Below are 23,065 nucleotides of genomic sequence, written 5' to 3' on the forward strand. Positions count from 1 at the left end.
GGAGAAGGGGAAAGAAAAAAGGTAAAGGAATAGAAAATAGCATAGACTAGGTACTGTTGCTAAGATGTCTCAGTGCTCTCTGGGCTTGACAGATGTTTAAGCTAAACTCTTGCAAAGCTACACTCCTGGGTTCTTTGTAGGCTTCCCTTTTGCGTCCTCCTAATCATAATCCCCACAATGCAGAAGATACATTCCTCTGAGGGCTACACAACAGTCCACTGGCTCACCGTCTCCCTTCTCTATCTTGCCCCTCATTCCCTTCCAGTCTGCTTTTTCAGAAGTTCGTTCCACACAGACTTTATGCTAGGTTCTAGTGCTCTCTGGGTGGAATTGAACGCAGCTCCAGTGCCTCTTGCTTTCTCACTTTTGACTATGGCTCACATGTTGCCCATGGAGACACTTATACCCAACAACACTCCAGGATTGCTGGCCAATTCCATACTTCCATGTAATAATTGACAGAATCAAACAATACATAGATGGTAAAATGAGCAAAATTATTTTTACATGAGGAATTGGCTATTTTCATACAGTCTTTCAAGAGCACTGTGAAATAATATGCCCAAATTTTACTCTCACCATTTCTGAATATTTATAAGAATTAAGATTGTCCACTATTAAAATTGTTAATAAAAATATTGCTGAAATGTTATTTAGAATGTTTTTGATCCAATAACTTACCCAGTTTCTTTAAGTAATTTAGTTTCATTAGAAGCTACCAATCTAAAATACAACAAATTACTTGCTAAGAAGCATCAGTTAAAGAGTTTAAGCTCAAAGTACTATTTAATTTAAATACAGACGTTAAATGTAAAACCTCAAATTTCTATTTACGTCATGTTAAAGATTTACTTTTTTTAAAAAAGATTTTATTTATTTATTTGACAGAGAGAGAGACAGTGAGAGAGGGAACACAAGCAGGGGGAGTGGGAGAGGGAGAAGCAGGATTCCTACCAAGCAGAGAGCCTAATGTGGGGCTTATCCCAGGACCCCGGGATCATGACCTGAGCCAAAGGCAGATGCTTAACAGACTGAGCCACCCAGGTGCCCCAGTCATGTTATAATAAACTCCACATTAAATTTATAAATCCGAAGAACAAGTCATAAAGAGACAACAGTTTTGAGAAAGTGATTAGAGGACCTGCTCATAAAAGGCTTTCATCTTTTTAAGAAAATAAAGTCCATTCTTCTTTTTCTACTTCTGCCTCTTATGGTAGAAAGATTCACAAGAACTTAGATTTCAAGGGATTAAAAAGGTAACCTAAAACTTTCTCTTCCATAGCCAAAATAGCTTTAGCAGAGTAAAGGGAACAACCCAACACATTTGGATGGTAAACTAAAGAGTCAAGAATAGTCAACCAAACTAAGATTCACAGCAAATTTAAGTGTTAGAAATTATTGAAAGGTGAGATAGATATAAGTTTTAAAAATATAATAATTAGGGGTGCTTGGGTAGCTCAGTTGGTTGAGTGTTGAATTCTTGGTTTCAGCTGAGATCATGATCTCAGGGTCCTTGGATGGAGCTCCATGTCAGGTTATGTGCTCAGTGTGGAGTCTGCTTGAGATTCTCTCCCACTGACCACCTCCATCCCCTGCTTTTGCACTCGCTCACTCTCTTTCTAATAAATAAATAAAATCTTTAAAAAAAAGGTAATAATTAACAAAATTTAAAATTGAGGTTGTTTTGCATCTAATCTAAACCAACACTTACAATAAATACAAATACTAGGGAGCGTGACCAAAGCCCTATATTTGAATCTGATGAAATATAGGCCTGGAAGTTTGAACCACACCTTTGGTCAAGTAAGAAACATACTTAAACAAAAAACACCCAACTAACAGGGCCATTCTGGTGAAACTTCTAAATAGATAAAGCAGCCACAGACATTAAAAATATTGAAACATTATAATGTATAAAATATTGATGTTTTTATGGGTAAAGCAAGTCAAACTAATTGAAATTTTAGGGCTATCCCAAGAAATTAATACATATATATTCTTCTATCTTGACACTGCCACCACCTGGTGGCAGGATATCAAAATTGTAGGCTCAGTTTTTTTGTGGAGTCAATCTCTTCCAGGTTGGCTGATTTGTGGAGAAGATAGTTATGAATGAAGAATGGAGGTCACAAACCTGTAACTCACATGAAGCACAGAAGAGTACAGAGAATTCTATAGCTCTAGAGTCAGGCTTTTCTTTTTCTTTCTTTCTTTTTTTTTTTTTTTAAGATTTTATTTATTTATTTGACAGAGAGAGATCACAAGTAGATGGAGAGGCAGGCAGAGAGAGAGAGAGGGAAGCAGGATCTCTGCCGAGCAGAGAACCCGATGCGGGACTCGATCCCAGGACCCTGAGATCATGACCCGAGCCAAAGGCAGCGGCTTAACCCACTGAGCCACCCAGGCGCCCCTAGAGTCAGGCTTTTCAAACATCCAGCAACTAGCTCCAATAACAAAGGAAAATAATTCTTGAAGAAAAGTTTAAAAAGCCAAGTCCAAAGCTACCTACTACTAAAGAAAACATAAATAAATATAAAAGAGAAATCATGAGTCTTATCAAAAATCTCTGAATTCTGCGGAAAAAGTCATGCAAGTTTGAAGCTGTAATATTACCCATTGTAATTATTAAATTCTTTATCAACGAAAATACTTAGTTTATATACTCTCCACTCCGAATTTTTTAGTCACTCAAACTCATCAAACATATATTTATTCTTGGGGCGCCTGGGTGGCTCAGTGGGTTAAAGCCTCTGCCTTCGGCTCAGGTCCTGATCCCAGGGTCCTGGGATTGAGCCCCACATCTGGCTCTCTACTCAGTGGGGAGCCTGCTTCCTCCTCTCTCTTTCTCTGCCTGCCTCTCTGCTTACTTGTGATCTCTCTCTCTGTGTCAAATAAAAATCCTAAAAAAAGAAAAAGACAAAAAAAAAACCAAAAACCAAACCAAAACAAAACAACAACATATATTTATTCTTGATTATCTGAGACGAGGAGAATAAGAACATTCAATGTAAAAGACATGACTTCTAAGTGCATATAGATATAATTTTGCAGACCCTGTTAGTTGCCTTTTTTTTTTTTTAAAGATTTTATTTATTTATTTGATACAAAGAGACAGTGAGAGAGGGAACACAAGCTGTGGGAGTGTGAGTAGGACAAGCTGGCTTCCCTCTGAGCAGGGAGCCCAATGTGGGACTGGAACCCAGGACCCTGGGATCATGACCTGAGCCAAAGGCAGATGCTTAACTAACTGAGCCGCTCAGGTGCCCCTGTTAGTTGCTTCTCTACAGCCTTTCTCTGTAAACAGAACTCCAGCTTTGTTCAGACTGGGGTACTAGAATGCTCAGAGAGAAATGCATCCCCTCCCAATCCCAGAGGATGAATTATGATGGCTTACCCTTCCAGCATGAGCATGTGACTCAAAGCTGACAGAGGAACATAAAGAAAAGCCTAGTTGGGAGAGGGGGCATTCTGGGATTTTTTTCCAGGAAAAAAAAAAAAAAGAGATGTACAAGAAGCAAATCCATCTTTCTTTCGTTCTGCTTTGAACCCTGTCACAGAAGACACAGTAGCTGCAGTAACTACCTGGATCTAAAAGGGGAAAGCCAAAAAATGGCAGAGAAGCTAGTCATCAATCCACGGTTAGAGTGACCAATCCTGACAGCCCATCTCCAAATTTCTTATATAAGAACCCCTACTATTTAACCCACTTTGGATCTACTTTTCTGTTATTTGTGGCTGAAAATATCCTGATTCATGCTTATAAAAAAACCCATAATGTTGGGCAGCATTTCCCAATGGAACATTAATCCCTCATGATAATGGGTCAATTAAGGGGCACCTGGGTGGCTCAGTCAGTTAAGCATGACTTTGGCTCATATCATGATCTGAGGGTCCTGGAACTGTGCCCCATGTCAGGCTCCCTGCTTTGTGGGGAGTCGGCTTGTCCCTCTTTCTTGGCTTCTCTCATGCTCATGCTCTCTCAAATAACTAAATAATCTTAAAAAAAAAATGGGTCAAGTAAGATTCACAATGCATATGCCAGCATATTATAGGATCTGAGAACTCAAATAAACTAGTTTATCTTTATTAATCCAGGATCCCCCAATACTTTTCATTATAGAACTTTCCTTTTAACTAACACCTATTATATATCCATTCCACAGAATTACTTTGGGTAATGATGAGCTAGTGTCCCGCAAATCATAACTCAGGTAAAGTGGTAAAAGAAAGTATGGTAAAAAGTGGTAAAAAGAAAGTGTGGAGTTTAAAATTCATGCTTAATCATTCATATACATGATATTTCTGAGGCTAAATCTTCCCCATGATGAGATTACTATAATCATGACTACGTAGTGGAAATCATCTTTACTGCTATATGTTGTAGACTGAAAGACAAAGAAAACCTATAGGCTAAGAAGGAAGGCTCCTAGACCAAGAACACAGTATTAGGGACTGAAACTGAACAGAGCTGTATTGATTTACGCTTTCATTCAACATTTATTATGTCTCTTCCTGTCTCAATAATTGCATTAAATGCTAGGGAGAAAGCATGATTAAGATATCTCTGCCCTCAAAGAACGTCTGCTGTGGAAATAAGGCACATAAAGACTTTACTCTATAAAAGGAATATATATAAGATGGTCAAAGCACAAAGAAGTTCTAAACTATTGAGGAGGAAGGGATAAAACTCAGAAAAGATTCTTAAGGTGGGTCCTAATGGATATATGTCTCTGGTTGCTGTACAGGTTGGAGTCTGTTAGTTGCACTAGTAAAAAAAGCCAGCCAGGCACAGCATGTAAAAACACAAAGATATAAAATGAGTAGCACTTAGGAAGCTATAAACAATTCAGTATAACTGGTCTGTAGGGCTAGCAAAGGGGTAATAGCAGGCTATTAGGCTGGCTAGTGGCGGGAGCTAGATTACAGAGAGCCTTAAGCCAGTCTGAGGAATCTGGACTTTATTATTCAAGAGTGAGAAAAATCTAAAGGACCTTAAAGATAACAACTATAGCAGATAGGAGAAAGTGAAGACTGGAGATGGGGAGACTGGTGAAGAAAATAATTCAAAATTCTGGGCCAGAGATAATGAAAATCTAAGCCCAAACAGTGGCAATGGGGCTGGAGACAGAGACATTTGAGAAATATCACTGTGTAGAATCAACTGAGGTTTTAGCATGAGCTGGATAACTACCAGGTTTGGGCAACTAAGAGGACAGTAGTTCCAGGGTCTAGGAGATACAGAAGCAGGTTTGGGTAATGAACTGAGCTGTGAACATAGGACTGCGATTTGCCTCTCAGCCATTCAAGGAGAGAGGTCTAGTCAGTAGCTGAACACACAAGTGTGGAGCTCAAAGCAGAGGTATAGGCAGGAGATAAAAACTGGGAAATAAGAGGTATGCAGGTGGCAATGGAAGTTACAGGAATAGATAAGATTTCCCAAGAATGCTCAGAGCAAGAAGGGAGAGGGACTGAGGAGAGAATGCTGTGGGCCAGCCTAGGGATCCCTAGTGTGTCAAGGAAGTTGCTTGAATTTGAGTTATTTTTCCCTATTTCAAAAACCTTCACAGAAAACCTGTATCCTAAGACAGAAGCCACTTAGGCTAAAGTCCCATGAATGGTAGTCTTAAATGATAGTTCTTCAAAAATGAGACTCGGGTAAAAAGAATATGCAAACTCTTCCTTACAATTAGGGAGACTGAAGTACTATTTTAAAGCTTAGATTTATATCAGCTAAATATGTTGGCACTAGTTATTTCACATCAATTTTGTAGAGCTCTTACTGGTGTCACTTAGATCTCTGGTTGAAAAAATGAAAAACAAAATGGAATAGGAATGAAATAATAGTCATGAATCTAAAACAGGGCCTTCATAATAATTTGGAAAACACCAGACTAAGATTATTACAGGAATGAAAATAGGGCAAGTACAAGAAACACTAAACTAACTAAAAGTAACTGACAATAATTGGTAATGGATTACATAAAAGGTAAATAGAACCAAAATTAAACTTCCAATGTGAAGGCACCAGAATTATGGAAGTGACAGACGCCAGGATGATCTCCATTTTCTATATTCTTAGACATGCTCAGTTAAAAATTGAAGTCTGTAGGGGCACCTGGGTGGCTCAGTGGGTTAAAGCCTCTGCCTTCGGCTCAGGTCATGATCCCAGGATCCTGGGATTGAGCCCCACATCAGGATCTCTGCTCAGCAGGGAGGCTGCCTCCTTCTCTCTCTCTGCCTGCCTCTCTGACTATTTGTGATCTCTGTCTGTCAAATAAATAAATAAAATCTTAAAAAAAATTGAAGTCTGTAAAGAATAAGAAGTTTCTTTTAGAGCTACAGATTTTACTCAGATATTGGTTATACAGATTAAAACTGTAGTCTAAGGGAATAAGTGTGGAGGAGAAAACATTCTTTAGAATCAATCTTGAAGGACATGAGAGAGAAGAGAAGAAAACAGGAATAAATGATAATAGAGTAGTGCCCCCCGCTTATCTGCAGGGGATAAGGTCCTAGACCCCTAGTGGATGCCTGAAACTTCAGGTGGTACTGAACCCTACATATACTGTTTTTCCCTATACATAGATACCTGCGATAAAGCTTAATTAATACATTAGGCACAAGAAGAGATTAACAACAACAGCAAAATAAAACAATTACAATATGTTATAATAAAAGTTAGTGAATGTGCTCGCTACCCCTCTCAAAATGTCTTATGGCACCAATACTCGCTCTTCTTTTTGTGATGAAGTGAGATGAGAAAACATCTGAGTGATGAGATGAAGTGAGGTGAAGGACACAGACACCGTAACATGGCATTAGGTTGCTGTGGGTCCCGTGACCACACGTCAGAAGGAGATTCCTCAGCTTCCGGATACCATGGAGAGCAAAACTGCTGACAAGGGGGGGACCACCATGGAATGGCCAGAGAACTTTTAATTATCAGGAGTAAGGAGCTCTACAAGGCAGTCAACCTTGTCAGAACTGGTAGAAGGAAGAAATTATGAAGAGAGAGCAAACCAGCAGAAAGGCACTGAAAGCATTTAGTACTGGCACCAGAAGCAGTGAAATTCAGGAGAAAAAACTGAGGCAGCAGTATAATGAATTAAGAGTTTGCTCCCTCTCTGCTACTATGGAATAGTACCTGATCATTTCTCTTTGGCTGAACATGTTAACATGCAATTCATTTATGGTCTAGTTTCCTTCTGAATCAAAATATGAATCTGCAAGGACATGGTTAGCATGGTGTTACAGGACTGAGAAAGCGCACCAACACTTTTTGAAGGACTGAATGGCTCCCCACTTCTTATGGTAAAGGCTTTCCAATCGGGTGGATGGCTTTCCACTGTCTGGCCATTGTCCCCTTTAACTCCCTAAGGTCCTATCAGTCCATTTCAGTCATTCTACTCTAGTCACACTGGCCTCTTTCATGTTTTGTAAATTTAATGTGTTCATTAAGGCCTTTGCACCTGCTGTTTTCATTGTCTAGATAGGTCTCTCTGGATGTTCCTCCCCAAGATATCACAGGTTAACTCCCTCTCCTTCCAACTTTGCTTTCTCAGTAAGGTCTACTCTGACCACTTGTTTTTTAAATCTGCACCCTGCCCCCCAACTCTAGCACTACTCTTTTTTTTTTCATATACCCATCATCTATTCATATAATACATAGTCTGCATGTAATTATGGTAACTATGTTTATTGTTTGATATCTGTCTCACTCTACTAGAAAATGAGCTCCACAAAGGCAGGAATCTTTATCTGTTTTACTCACCGACACATGTCCCATGAGCCCAAAACAGTGCCTGGCGCAGAGCTGAAGCTCAATAAATACTTCTTGGATGAATGAACAGATGAATCATGGGGAGAGACAGAAAGTGAGTCTTCTGGAAGGTGTGGTGAAGCTTTTTCAGCACTGTCTTTGAGGATATATCATATCCAGATATTGAAAAAGTTCAGCCCAGGAAGAGAAAGCTGGTAAGGTGGAAGCCAACAGAAAGCATACAGACTCACCATAGCTATGCTTGAGCGCAGATGGCCTTGCTGAAGAAAGAAGGGATGTGATACATGAACAATAAAGGAACATCTCCACGTGTGAAAGTTGGGGAAGTAAGACCTGATGCTCTCAATCTTCTCCATCAAGTAGAATGCAATTATCAAAGCTCCTGAAAGGGGCACCTGGGTGACTCAGTCAAGCAACTACTTTTGGCTCAGGTCATGATCCTGGAGTCCCATGATTAAGTCCAACATCAGGCCCCCAGCTAGGTGGGGAATCTGCTTCTCCCTCTGATCCTCTCCCATCTCATGCTCTCTAATTCCCTCTCTTTCAAATAAATAAATAAAATCTTAAAACAAACCCCTGAAAGACTGAATCTTACTTAGGAACTACAAATGTTAAGTAGCTTTGTAATTTAGCTTACTAAAGAGGAGAAATAGTTGCCAACTATTTACCTTGTTGATATAATGTGACCTTAAAGAAACCAAATTCCACAAAAATCAAAGTCCCTTCTTATCTGAAAGAAATACTAAAAATGATAAATCAAGAATGGAATTATTACGGGCGCCTGGGTAGCTCAGTGGGTTAAAGCCTCTGTCTTTGGCTCAGGTCATGATCCCAGGATCCTGGGATCGAGCCCGGCATCGGGCTCTCTGCTCAGCAGGGAGCTTGCTTCTCCATCTGGTTCCGCCTGCCTCTCTGCCTACTTGTGATCTCTGTCTGTCAAATAAATAAATAAAATCTTTAAAAAAAAAAAGAATGGAATTATTACAATTTCTCCAGCTGGACTTTATTCCTTATTGAATATCTTATGAACAGAAAATGATTAATACAATAAAGACAGAACTTCCACTGAGAAAAACCAGCTTGATTTTGATATATTACTTCTCAGGATTTTACTTCCTAAAAGAAGTCCATTTTGGAACATTAGTTAGGCATAATTATTGATGCTTATAAGGTGATTATGCCATTAGGTGATGATTTTCTGGCTTACTACAGGAAAAACAGGCATTACTCTTCTTTCCTCATTAACAAAGGAGTAGAAGACTTTACAAGAGAGAGATAAATATAAATTTTACTGATAGAAAGCTGCACTGAATTCTACAAAACTAACATTTTAACAAACTGAACTAAGTTGATAATACTAACGCAGCAAGTAATGTCATTCCAAGCAATTTTATTTATTACTTTCTTTTGTCACTTTCTTTTTTCTTCCTTCATGTTGTAAAAATAATGACAAGAGCAACAAATTATAAATACAATGAGCCATACAGTCTCCCTGTGCTTTCTGCTATCAGAAGAGTCACTAAACTGTTATACTAGGTATCAATGAGGGCCTCCAGCAAGCCAGGTCCTGTAAGGGACATAGTATACACATGATCTCACTGGAGATTTTAATATTGCCATTTTACGGATTAAGAAATGGAAATCCAGGGACGCCTGGGTGGCTCAGTTGGTTGGACGACTGCCTTCGGCTCAGGTCATGATCCCGTAGTCCCGGGATCGAGTCCCGCATCGGGCTCCCAGCTCCATGGGGAGTCTGCTTCTCCCTCTGACCTTCTCGCTCATGCTCTCTCTCACTGTCTCTCTCTCAAATAAATAAATAAAATCTTTAAAAAAAAAAAAAAAAAGAAATGGAAATCCAGAGACAGTAGGTAATTTTGACTAGGTAGTAAATGGCAATATTGCTAGCTGAAATGAGGTCACCTAGATATAAAAATCTACGCTTTCCAAAGAGAATCCTGTCCCTGTGGGTATCATATGTTAAATCTGTCAACGTTTTAAATACTAATAAACAATGTCCAGAACAGGGGTGCCTGGGTGTCTCGGTTGAGTGTCTGCCTTTGGCTTGAGTCCTGGGATCGAGCCTCGCATCTGGCTCCCTGCTCTGCAGGGAGACCACTTCTCCCTCTCCTCTGCTGTTCTCCCTGTTTGTGCTCTCTTTCTCTCTCAGTGAAATAAAAAATCTTAAAAAAAAAAAACCAAAAAACCCCAAAAAACAATGTCCAGAACAATTTCAAATGAGGTATCTTCAAAAACAAACTATATTTTGAGCTATATAGCATATACTTAGCTAAGATTAATCTTTTGAAATAAAATGGTATCTTTGGTCAAGAAGAACCTTTCAGGGGTGCCTGGGTGGCTCAGCTGGTTAAGTGTCTGCCTTCGGCTCAGGTCGTGATCCCAGGGTCCTGGGATCCAGTCCCACATCGGGCTCCCTGCTCAGCCAGGGGACTGCTAGGAGACTGCTTCTCTCTCTCCCTCTGCCTCTGCCCCTCCCCTGCTTGTGGCTTTCTCTCTCTCACTCTCTCAAATAAGTAAATAAAACTTAAAAAAAAAAAAAAGAACCACTTTTCAATGCAGCAGTAATCAAAATTATTCCCCAAAATTATTCAATAAGTAAGACCCTCTGGCATTTAAAAAAGTAGAAAAACCTTGGGCAGACAATATTTGTAGAAGTATAAACATATACCAATGAAAATGTATTTGTACAGCAAAACTAGCAAAAAAAAAAAAGATTATACAAGAAAATGGTCAAGTATTACCATATTTCAAGGAAGAATGAAAACACAAATATTATTTGTTGATTATAAGTTTAGCCCAGCATCACTAGTGCACCCCAAGGGGGGAAAAAAATCAAAGATAAAGCAGAGTGTTTTCTGTATAACTCAGGTATTCATAGAGAATGGACTACATTATCAATAAACACTTTATTATCTGATCAATTATGCTACAGTTATAGAACTTTATACTACCATAAAATAATGTCCTATTTATGTTACTATGCCTGAGGCCAATCCTTTTGGCTCACTGACTCATCTAATCTACCTCCAACCTCCTTCCTCCTGTACCCAGTTCCATTCCCAGTTTCCTGCAGAGTTAGAAGTGGCAGTGACAATACTTCGACCTATAAAAATTAAGTAAAAGCCTATTAGAGAGCTTTTGGAAAAGCTTTTGTTTTCCTGCTAAGAGAGACAGCCATTCCAGCAACTTCCCTTTCCCCCTTCCATACCATTCTTCAGATATGACAAGAGGAACTGTGGCAGCCATGTCATGATCATGATGGAAAGGCCAAGGGGATCACAAAGATGCCGACTCTGATACCAACTGCGTCACTGATCAAGACTAAGACACACCTACCTCTGGACTGTGTGTGAGAAAAATAAACTTCCATTTCAGCCACCATTAGTCAGATACTCAATTACTTGCAGACAAAAGTAATCTTTATCAAACCTCCTAGAAAACTTTAAAGCTAATAAGAATGGAGTTTAGAAGCTGATCAGTTGTATGATGTGTTCCTTTATTTGTTCAAATTGTTAAATGCCTACTTTCTATCAGCCTCATGTTAGCTTTGGGGGAGAGAAGTTGAAGATAAAAAAGTCTCTTAGTTTGAGCCACAACCTTAATATGAGAGAGAGAGGTATAAATATGACAAGTGTGATAAATGCTCTAATAGAGCATGAACAGACTTCAATAATAGCAAAGGGGAACCATGAGATTTTCTTTCTTTTTGTTTTTGCAGAATTCAAAGTCTAGATGTAAATCAGAAAACTCTAAGACCAACCAGGACCAGTCCTGCTCTTTCGTCCCAAATGATCAACGAAAAGTGGGAAAGGAAGAAGAAAGTCCAGGAAGCAAATGAAAGTTAGACATTAGTGAGGATTTCTGATAACCCTGACCTACCTACAGCTGTTGTCCACACTATTAGGGCACAGGAGGTGCAAATCAGCACTCTGGCCTATTGTCTTCAGGAGCACAGTGGGCCTCAAATTGCTCCATCTTGTTTTTACAGACCCAGAGTGGTCTGGGAGACCTCGTTGGGAGAGAGGGTGCCCATGCCCAAGGAAGAGAAAGAGTACACTAACTTGAGTAGGAGACGCAGCTGCAAGGCAGAGAACTAAGAAGGAACACTGGTATTTTAGGTGATACCAGCCTGGGTAAATGCTAAGGACCAGACACTTCTTCCAAAACCGCTCCTATGTAAGCCAGAATACAGATGTTCACCCCAAAGAGAAAGTGGGCCACTGGGGAGGGAAGAATCCAAACTGGCTGAATTTACCTCAGTTTACTGAGAAATCCTTCAGGTGACTTCCGTTTTTTATTACCAGGTAGAATAGGCTCAAATTTGAACTTAGGTTTAATTCTTGCCCATGTGAGTTTGTAAGTTGAGCATTTATATTGGCTACGTAAGGATCCTGTATATATTTTTACCCAAAAACATTATCAATGTCATCATTTATGCTACCTGAACCTTTCAGAGAATATAGAGAGACAGCATGTGTTCTCCATCCAGATACACAGACAAGCAGCAAAAGGGAAATCAACTTTTAGGTTAAAAATGCTGTTTTTTAAAAATCTGAGCTTTGTAGGGCGCCTGGGTGGCTCAGTGGGTTAAGCCGCTGCCTTCGGCTCAGGTCATGATCTCAGGGTCCTGGGATCGAGGCCCGCATGGGGCTCTCTGCTCAGCAAGGAGCCTGCTTCCCTCTCTCTCCCTCTCTCTGCCTGCCTCTCCGTCTACTTGTGATCTCTCTCTGTCAAATAAATAAATAAAATCTTAAAAAAAAAAAAAATCTGAGCTTTGTAGACTCAAAGTGTACACTACTCATGACTATGGATTCTACTCCTAAACTTCTCCCCAGCCTATTTTCCTCCACCCTAGAGCCAGTGTCTTATTTTAGGACTTCATCATCTCTTAGCTGAACAATTTTACAGTGGACATTCCAACTTACCCTCTGTTCTGCCAGCAGGAGCATCTTTCTAAAATAAGGCTCTGAGGGGCACCTGGGTGGCTCAGCTGGGTTAAGTGGCTGCCTTCGGTGCAGGTCATGATCTCAGGGTCCTGGGATCCTGCCCAGAGTTGGAGTTGGAGTCAGGGCTCCCCACTCAGTAGGGCTGTGCTTGTCCCTCTCCCTCGACCCCTCCCCTCAGCTCATGCTCTAATAAATAAATAAAACATTTAAAATAAAATAAGGCTCTGATTATCTCATGTCTCTACTCAAAATCCTTCAACTGAGAAAGAGTCCTTTATTATCTGCCTACCAGCTATATAGTTCATTCATCCCTTACACAAAATGGAGCAGTACAGAACACCACCTCATACATGAGGTGCCTGACTAGCTCAGTCTCTAGAGCATGTGACTTTTAACCTCAGGGTTTTAAGTTCAAGCCCATGTTGGGTGTAGAGATGACTTAAAAAAAATCTTAAAAAAAAAAAAAAAAGATTCTGTCACACATTATCTAGTTCTATACACATCAGGTCTTTGCATAAAATAATAAAAGCTAAAGCATTACTATGTATTGCGGCACCTGGCTGAATCTGTAGAGTACGTACGTGACTCTTGATCTCAGGTGGTGAGTTCAAGACCGACATTGGGCATAGAGTTTTACATTAAAAACAAAACAAAACAAAACAAAACACATTTCTATGTATTAGCCATTGCTGTAAGCAGCTATATGTAACACATTTGATTATCACAGCTACCCTGTGAAGTAGGAAACATTAGGAACATTTTACATATGAGAAAAAAAAGAGGCAAAAGAGATCCCTAGTAAATGGAAGAAGTTGGATTGGAATCTAAAGAATCTTGGTCTGGAGTCTACTCTCTTAGGCCACTGCCTTAACATACTGGTCTCTGTTACCCACTATGCCCTTCACCCTCAAGACCCTTATGAGCTCCTGTAATTCTTTTCAGAACCAACTTAAATGTCTCCTTCCTTAACTGCAAAGGCTATCCTCAGGAGAATTAACCTTCACCTCCTTTTGTACTACATCTTCTTCAGTATAACACATATCACACCACCATGCAATGATTTGTGGACATGTGTGTCTCCTCACTAGACTGTGAGGTTCTGGGGACAGGAACTACCTAATTTATCATTATGTCCTTCTCATCAGTTTCAATGCCTGCCGCAGCATCTTTAAGTTACAATAAGATAATCTATTAGGGTCTTCCAAATCAACACACTGTGTCTGAAATCCAGCTTAGCATGGATTTTGAAATGTAATGCTTAACTTTCATAAAAAGTTTATTACTTGCCTTACCAAGTACAGAACATGAGACACAAATTTGAATATTTTTATATTGCCCAAAGAACTTAGCACACTGCACTGCATAATTGATGGCTTATTTGGCACCTTAGAAAATGTTAAAGAGAAACATAAATTATAACCATGAGGCTTTTAGACTGCCTTTAATAATGATCAATGCATACAACCTAAAGGCAAGGAAGAAAAAAGAATGTGTTTCTTGATTTAATTTTCGGATCTACTACGAGAATGTCCATTCTCAAGAGATGAATACATTCCTGTACATAATCACTGGCAGAAACAAAGCAGAACAGAATGATGAAAAGAAAGCCAGAAAACAAGCAAGCAAGAAAGAAATGAAAGAAGGAAATTTAGAGTTCCTCCACTCTCTCTCTAATCTGGAAGTAATTAACAAGAAACTCAAAGGAAGCTAAACTTTCACTTTGGCAATATGCTAAATAAACTAATCCTTCAAGCGCAACCTTGAATTTGGAATCTGATTCGCTGCCACACCAAGTGAGTACTTTCTATCCTATATAAATCCCAACATCTCTTGCAGCACTTTTAATCACAACTCTATTATACTTTTCACTCTTAATTTCACTCTTTCATGGGCATATATCTTATCTTTAGCACAGTTACAAGTTCTTTTTTTTTTTTTAATTTATTTATTTGACAGATAGAGATCACAGGTAGGCAGAGAGGCAGGCAGAGAGAGAGAGAGGGGAGGAAGCAGGCTCCCTGCCGCGCAGAGAGCCCGATGCGGGGCTCGATCCCAGGACCCTGGGATCATGACCTGAGCCGAAGGCAGAGGCTTTAACCCACTGAGCCACCCAGGCGCCCCTACAAGTTCTTATAAAGCATGAATGTTGACTTCTACTTCTACAAGCTACCTCCAGTATTTGGTAAAATGTTTTGCATGTGGTAGACCCTCAAATATTTGTTCTGACTGAATAAACTTAGAGTGTATATTCCTAGGTATAGGAGAATATAAAATATAGCTGAATCTTTGGCTGCCACATACTGAACACCATATCACTTAATCTATATCACAACCCTTTCGAATATAATCTCTATTTTACAAACTGGGAAACTGAGGCTTTAAAGAGTCTAAGAAATTTTCTGGAAGATCCTACAACTAGTAAGAAGTGAGGTTGTGATTTCAATCCATGTCTCACTTTGAACTACTTCTGTTTCCATTAAGTCACATTGCTTCTTTAAAATAAGTGATCTTCAGAACCATGGCTGAGGGGCACCGTCTGATATTGACATGCCATCTCAAATTTTAGTGAAAGAATAAAGCGGGCTTAGGTCAGTGAAAAGGCACTGAGTTTTGTTTGTTTTTTTAAATAACTATTTATAGCAAATGTCAAGCGTTATCAACCTTTTACAAATGATTTATCATTTATCAAATCATTTATCAAATGACTATCATTTATCAAAATCATGTTTTTCATTTACTTCTGGAGTGCTTAGAACAGAAGGTATAGGACTACTGCCTAGGTGTTCTCTTCTGACTTGACCTGATTTCTGAGCATGTGTGTCAGATTAATCTTTGACCTCCAGCTTGTAAATGGGGGAGTGGAGAGAGAGGTGTATCACAAATACATCTGATGCCAACTCTCAGACCTGTAGGGAGAGGAGTATGTTAATAGTAACTAATCAGAACATCGTATTCCTCAAACATTCATAGCAGTGATAAAAAGTTCACTTTTTAAAAACAGATTCACTGAACTAGAGATTCTAACTAGACCTCTTCCTTACTTCTACTAAGGTAGAATTTTTTTTCTACTAAGGTAAATTTTTTTCTCATATGTAAATTTGCCAAGCTCCTTCCCTTTTAAGTAGATATCATGCAAAATCCAGAGGCAACGAAATAAAAAACGTACATTAAGCCTTTTTTTCCCTGAAAGATAAAGAGTTTTTCTGGCTTAAGAAATCAACCAAGAAATATTTAATCAGCACCTGTTATGCCCAATTTCGGGCACAAATAATTACCTGGAAGAAGGTAATGAATTAATTACCTACTAATAAAGAAATAATTACCTGGAAGAAGAATGAAAAGAACAAAAGACTGGTAGAAAAAATTTCAGAGAACAATTATCTAATAAAGGATTTGCATCTGGAATATATAAAGAATTGTCTAAACTCAAAAATAAAAACAAACCAAGTTTTAAAAAAGACCAAAAAAAGGGGCACGTGGGTGGCTCAGTTGGGTAAGCATTCAACTCTTGGTTTTGGCTCAGGTCATGATCTCAAGGTTGTGAGACTGAGCCCTGCATTGGGCTCCACGCTCAGTGTGGAGCCTGCTTAAGATTCTCCCTCTTCCTCAACCCCCCACCCACAACTCACACATGTGCTCTATCTAAAAAAAAAAAAAGAAAAAAGAAAAAAGAAAAATATTATTTATTTATTTTTTTTTAAAATTTTTTTAAACTTTTTTTTTTTAAGATTTTATTTATTTATTTGATAGACAAAGATCACGAGTAAGCAGAGAGGCAGGCAGAGAGGCAGGCAGAGAGAAAGGAGGAAGCAGGCTCCCTGCCAAGCAGAGAGCCCGATGCGAGGCTCGTTCCCATGACTCTGGGACCATGACCTGAGCTGAAGGCAGAGGCTTAAACCCACTGAGCCACCCAGGCGCCCCAAGGAAAAAAAATTTTAAATAAGAGATCTGTATCAACACTTTATCAAAAGAAGACATATGGATGACAAATAAAGACGTGCAAAGATGCTCAACATTATTAGTTTTTGTGGGAATGAAAAAAAGACATAATGAGATATCACTATATACTTATTAGAATGGGTTTCATACCAAGTATTGACAAGGATGTGGGAGGACTGGAAGTCTCATACATTACTGGTGGGAATGTAAAATGCCATAGAATTTTAGAAAACAGTTAAATATACACCTACCATATGATCCAGCCATTCCACTCCCAGGTATTAATCCAACATAAATAAAAATATATGTCCCTACAAAGACTTGTACACAAATATTTATAACAGCATTACTTCTAATAGCTCAAAACTAAAACAAAAAACCCAAACGTCTATCAAAAGGTAAACAGACTGTCATATCTCCATACAATGGCATATCACTAAGCAATAAAAATGAATGAATAATACAGCAACATGGATACATCGAGATAATTACGCTGAGTAAAAGAAGCCAGGAAAAAAGAGTATGTACTGTATAATTCTATTTATATAAAATTCTAAGACATATAAATCAATGTATAGTGACAGAAAGCAAATCAGTGTTCGCTTGGGGATAGGGGCAGAGAAAGCAGGGAAGGGAAAGTAAGAGAGAAAGATTAAAAAAGGGAATGAAGAAATTTTTAGGGATGAAGGATATGCTCATTATCTTGACTGTGGTAATGGTTTCATGGACATATACATATGCCCAAACCTACCAATTTATAATCTTTAAATGTGAGCAGTTTTTGTATGTCAATTATTCCTCAATAAAGCTGTTAAAAACTAATCAAGAAGGTAAGACTTATACACGTGAAAGGTTAAACAAAATTTAAAATCTGTGGTCTGTATCCTCTAAATGGCCCCAATGTTTCCTGCTCCTTGGTATTTATGCCCATCTGCAATCTCTGCTTATGTGTGGGCTGTGTTTAATGACTGTTTCATTAAAATAGAATGTAGCAGATGTAAAAAGATGTCATTTCCAAGATTAAGTTGTCAACAAATCCAGTAACTTCTGTCTTGGACTCCCCTGTTTGCTCTGTGGGAAGGCAACTGCCATACCATGAGCTGCCCTATGAAGAAGCCCTTCATATAAGGAATGAGGGAGGTCTCTGTCTAAACTCAGTCCAACAGCATTCAGGGGACTAAATCCAATAACCATCTGATTGAGTTTGGAAGCAAATCCTTTCCCAGATGAGCCTTCTGATGAGAATGCAGCCCTGCCCAACTGTTTGACTACAACCTGATGTGAGACTCTGAGCCAGAGGTACCTAACTAAGCCATGCCTGGATCCACAGAACTGTGAAATATCAATATTTGTTTCTTTAAGCCCCAAAGGTTTGGAATACACAATTTGTTACAAAGTGATAAACAACTAATAAAAAATCTAAGTTACCTTTACGGAAAAGAAGTCTTCAAAGCAATTGTATCCACTTAGAATACTTTCTGATAAAATAACAGAATATTTGACTAAAACTGGATTAAGCAAAGGTTAATCAGTCCAAGGCTAGTGCATATCTCAAAATGCCACCAGAAACCCAAGCCCTTTTTATTCGTGCTCTAACATTCTTAAGGAACAGGTCTTCCTCCTAATGTTTGTTATTGTAGGGTTACAATATAATCTCATGTCCACATCATGAAAAGGGGAAAAGACTGTGCCTTTATGAGGAGAGTAAACACTTTCCTACAAACCTCAAAGCTAGTCTTATACTTACATCTCACTCATGAGAACTGTTTTCCATTGCCACTCTTAGTTGAAAGGGAGTGTGGGAAGATGAGCATTTTTTCCACAAGACACACTGCTGCCTCAACAAAGTGTTTTGTTAGCAAAGAAGAAAGGGGCAATGTTCATTACATAGAAAACCAGCAGTATGTGCTGGTTTACATTATATTATGGTAAAACCAAAAATATTATAGATTTAGAGAAGGACCAAAACAATGTAAGCTATGGGAGCTTGAGATGGTTTCTGAGAAGAGAGATGGTTAGAAATTGGCTAGGTAGAAAAGAAAGGCAAGGGAATTCTCTAAGAGGATAAAAGAACAAAAACCATGAAGGCAGGAAAATGCAATAAGGCCTAAAAGCAAATTACCCTGTATAAAGCATCTGATATTATGACTAACTTAAAAAAAAAAAAAGCTGCTGAGTGGTGAATATGCATGTTGTTTCCTAGCAGAGAAAACAAATGCAGCATCATGTTTAAAAGATTAAAAAAAAGGGCAAAAGGATCTGAATAGACACTTCTCCAAGGAAGATCGCAAATGGCCAGTAAACACATGAAAAGCTGCATGACATCATTAGTCATCAGGGAAATGTAAAGCAAAACCATAACGAGATGCTACTTCACAACCACTAGGATGGCTCGAGTCAAAAAAGTCAGGTAATTGGGATCGAGTCCCACATCGGGCTCTCTGCTCAGCAAGAAGCCTGCTTCCCTCTCTCTCTCTCTCTCTGCCTTCCTCTCCGTCTACTTGTGATCTCTCTCTGTCAAATAAATAAATAAAATCTTTAAAAAAAAAAAAAAGTCAGGTAATGATAAGTTTCAGTGAGGATGTGGTGAAACTGGAAGCTTTACACACTGCTGGTAAGAATGTAAAATGGTACAGCCAAATTAGAAGTCTGGAAGTTCTTTAAACAATTAATCATGTTATCAAATGACCCAGCAATTCCCAATAGAAATGAAAACATATGTCCACACAAAAACTTGTGCGTGAGGTTTACAGCAGCATGTCATATAAGAATCAAAAGGTAAAAAAAAAAAAGAATCAAAAGGTAGAAACAACACAAGTGGCCATCAAGTGGTGAATGGATAAATAAAATGTGGTATATTCATACAATGGAATACTATTTGGCCATAAAAAGGAATGATGTACTGATACATACTACAACATGGACAAACCTTGAACACATTACACTAAATGAAATAAGCCAGTAATGAAAGATACACATTATGTGATTCCATTCATTTGCAATGTCCAGAACAAGCAAAATTTACAAGACACAGAAAGTAGCTTACTGGGGGGCACCTGGATGGCTCTGTCAGTTGAGTGTCTGGCTCTTGATTTTGACTCAGGTCATGATCTCAGTGCCCTGAGACTCAGCCTCAAGTCAGGCTCCCCACGCAGCATCGAGGCTGCTTGATATTCTCTCCCTCCTCCTCTGCCCCTCCCCCTGCTCACATGTGCTCTAAAATAAATAAAATCTTTAAAAAAAAGAAAAAGGAAAGAAAGAAGTAGCTTACTAGTTGCCTACAGCTAAGGAGGGGTAGGTGGGCTGTTACCACCTTGCTCCAAACTACCATTACTTCACAACTGGTTTATTCCAATAACTTAATCTACCTGTTTCCCTGCTTCCATTCTTTGTCCATTAATGGATTCCAAGTGCCTAGAATAGTATCTGGTACACAGAAGACAGAAGGTATTCAGTAATTTTGTTGTTATTCTGACTCCAAGTCCTGTGCTCTTTTCCAGTGTTTTCCCTTGATTTATTTTCAAATATCTATCCTGGTAGAAGAGAGAGTGCTACTCAGCATACAAAACCCCTTCCTATTTCCAGGAATTGCTGGGGCCAATAAGAGGGAGCTAGCGCCCATCACAGAAACTAGAAACCCCAATTATTTATTTCCCCAGCTCCCCTGACAACTAGAGCGTGGGCCTGTAACCCAGTTGGCCAATCACTCGTACTTCCCCAAACTGTGACTGGTAGCTAGGCCAGAAGTTTTTTTTTTAATTTTTTGAGGTTTTTTGAGGGGGGAGGGGCAGCAGCAACATCTGCTTCTTTAGCCAGGGTCAGGAGCACCAGTGGAATCATCTGAGGGCAGCAATGCCAATAGAGCTAGGTGCAGGGGTCATGGCATGGTTCTGGGGCAGCAGAATCCTCACCACACAGGATTCATGGTGTAACTCTGGCTGTGGCCTGGCTGTGCACTTTCCCTCAGTTCCTGCCTACTTCTAGAACTGGGTTTCTAGCCTTCCCAGTGATTCTGTAAGTCCTTCTTGTATCTTCCAATAAATTCCTTTTCTGCTAAACGCAGCCAGACTTAGTTTGTGTTGCTTATGATTAAAAACACAGACTGACCGAGGGCTGCCTACAAACTTTGACCTTAAACCCAGGAGCAGCACTGTAAAAAAGTGGTGTTTCAGAATTTTCCTGTGAAGAAATGTAATCCCATATTCTTTCCAGCCAGAAAAAAATTCATCTCCTTTACTATTCTTGATTAACTTTTCCTATTCCTGTTATCTTCTAGAGAATCAGAGATCTTCCTATCTCATCCCAAAACAAGTCCATAGCCCATTTCCCTAAAGTTCCAGTTTTTGCATACACTGTAAATGCCACATGATAATTCACCCCTTCAGTTGCATAAAAGAATAAAAAAATAAAATTCAAATGTAGAGGAATCTCATAATGCAGACAGAATACATGTTCTTGGAAGCAACCAAGAATACAAAATACATGTTGCTTGGAAGCAACAAAACAAGTTTTGTTTATTCATAAACAAACTGCAGCACATCTATGCAATGGAATATTGTTCAGCAATAAAAAGAAATGAGCTACCAAGCCACCAAAAGACATGGAGGAAACTTAAATGTATATTACTAAGTGAAAGAAGCCAATCTGAAAAGGCTACAGACTGAGTGATTCCAACAATAGGACATTCCAGAAAAGGCAAAACTATAGAATAGTAAAAAATGCCAGTGGTTGTTAGGGATTAGGGGAGAAGGAAGGATGGATGAATACTGGCGCATGGGAGATTTTTAGGGCAGTGAAACTACTCTGTATGATCCTATAAGTGCGGATACATGGCGTTTATGCATTTGTCAAAATTCATATAACATACAGAATGTGAATCCAAATGTAAACTATGGGCTTTATTTAATGACAAGGTATCAGTGTTGGTTCATCAACTGTAACAAATGTACCACACTAAATGCAAAATGTAAATCACTTTACAAAAGTTCATGTTATGCCATTTTACTTTTATGAAAGACCTATATTCATACCTATTTTGCTAATTCAGAGAAATCTAAAGAGTATTTTTGCTTTTACAAAAAAAAGATAAAAGCAAAAATAATGTCTCAGTGTTCATTTTGTAGCAAACCAGTATAGAGGTAGCACGTACTCAGATCACTAAGCGTAGCCCCACCAAGTTCCTTCCCTGGGAATGATACTCAGCATTTTAGTGTCAACCTCCACAGCTTTGAGCTGTATCTATGAGCATCTGCACTTTATCTTGATTTATTTTGTGCATCTGTTAGCAAGATGGTGTCTTACAGGTATCACAAAAACCTAAGAGAGGCTACTTTTGGGGTCATGGACACTCAAATTTTTTCCATATAGATTATTGGTAATTGCTTTTTCTCTCTATGCCATTTTAGCTTACAAAAGGTTTCATAGGAATGCTCCACTTTTGGTTAGTGGAGAACTAAACAGTTGACCACAGAACAATGCAGAGGTGAGGAGTGACCCTCATGAAGTAAAAAATCCACATATAACTTTTGACTCCCCCCAAACTTAACTACGAATAGCCCACTGTAGGCTAGAAGCCCTACCAATAACATAAACAGTTGTTTAACACATATTCTGTATGCTATGTGTATTATATACTGTATTCTTACAATAAAGGAAGCTAGGAAAAAGAAAATGTTAAGACAATCATAAGAAAGAAGATAGATTTACAATATTACATGTATCGAAAAAAAATCCATGTGGAAGTGGACTCATACAGTTCAAACCCATGTTAAAGAATCAACTGTATTTGGGAACTTTCTGTAGCTTCCCATCCAATTTGTAACCCTAAAAGAAACTAAAATAGTATAAAAAATATCATGGCATATGGAAGGATGAAAGTTAAAACATTCTAAGCAGCTGTTTAAGAGAAAGAGATCTTGATTATCCTTAGATTTTGACTCAAATAATGCATGTTAAAAATTTAATGGAAACCACTAAATGAAAAGAAGATTAAATGAAACAAAATCTTTTTCTAAAAAGCAGATCTGTAATTTTTAACTGTGGTGGCTTACCTGAGATTCCAGAATCTCCAACTTGCGTTTCCTCGCATGAAGAGCTTTACTTGGAAAAGCCCAGTAATAATTAGACGTTCCAATCCTCTCACAGTCAACCATACCATCATCAACCAAACTTTGAAGGACTTCTTTCACTGACATAGCAGCTAAAAGAGATCATTTTTAAAGATGCTATATTGACACATCATAAATATAATTAAAAAGCTAAAACTGAAGATAACACTTGCAATAAATATTACAGATCAAAGGTTAATAAATTAACAAATAAGGAGCTTTTAAAAATAACAACAAAAAAGGCAAAACACATCAACAGAAAAACAAAAGTATAT

General features: G+C 38.7%; 1 protein-coding gene across 3 annotated transcripts in view; it reads right to left on the reverse strand.

The window, feature by feature from the left end:
- Nucleotides 1-23,065, reverse strand: part of MND1 (meiotic nuclear divisions 1) — a 70,551-nt gene that overhangs the window by 31,983 nt on the left and 15,503 nt on the right. For all 3 annotated transcript variants that reach the window (XM_047717863.1, XM_047717862.1, XM_047717861.1), the window contains exon 4: nt 22,734-22,882. In XM_047717863.1, the coding sequence (XP_047573819.1) occupies nt 22,734-22,882 (149 nt within the window). The remainder of the gene's footprint in view (nt 1-22,733; nt 22,883-23,065) is intronic.

The sequence above is a fragment of the Lutra lutra genome, chromosome 2, assembly GCF_902655055.1.
Source record: "Lutra lutra chromosome 2, mLutLut1.2, whole genome shotgun sequence".
Classification (NCBI taxonomy): Eukaryota; Metazoa; Chordata; class Mammalia; order Carnivora; family Mustelidae; genus Lutra; species Lutra lutra.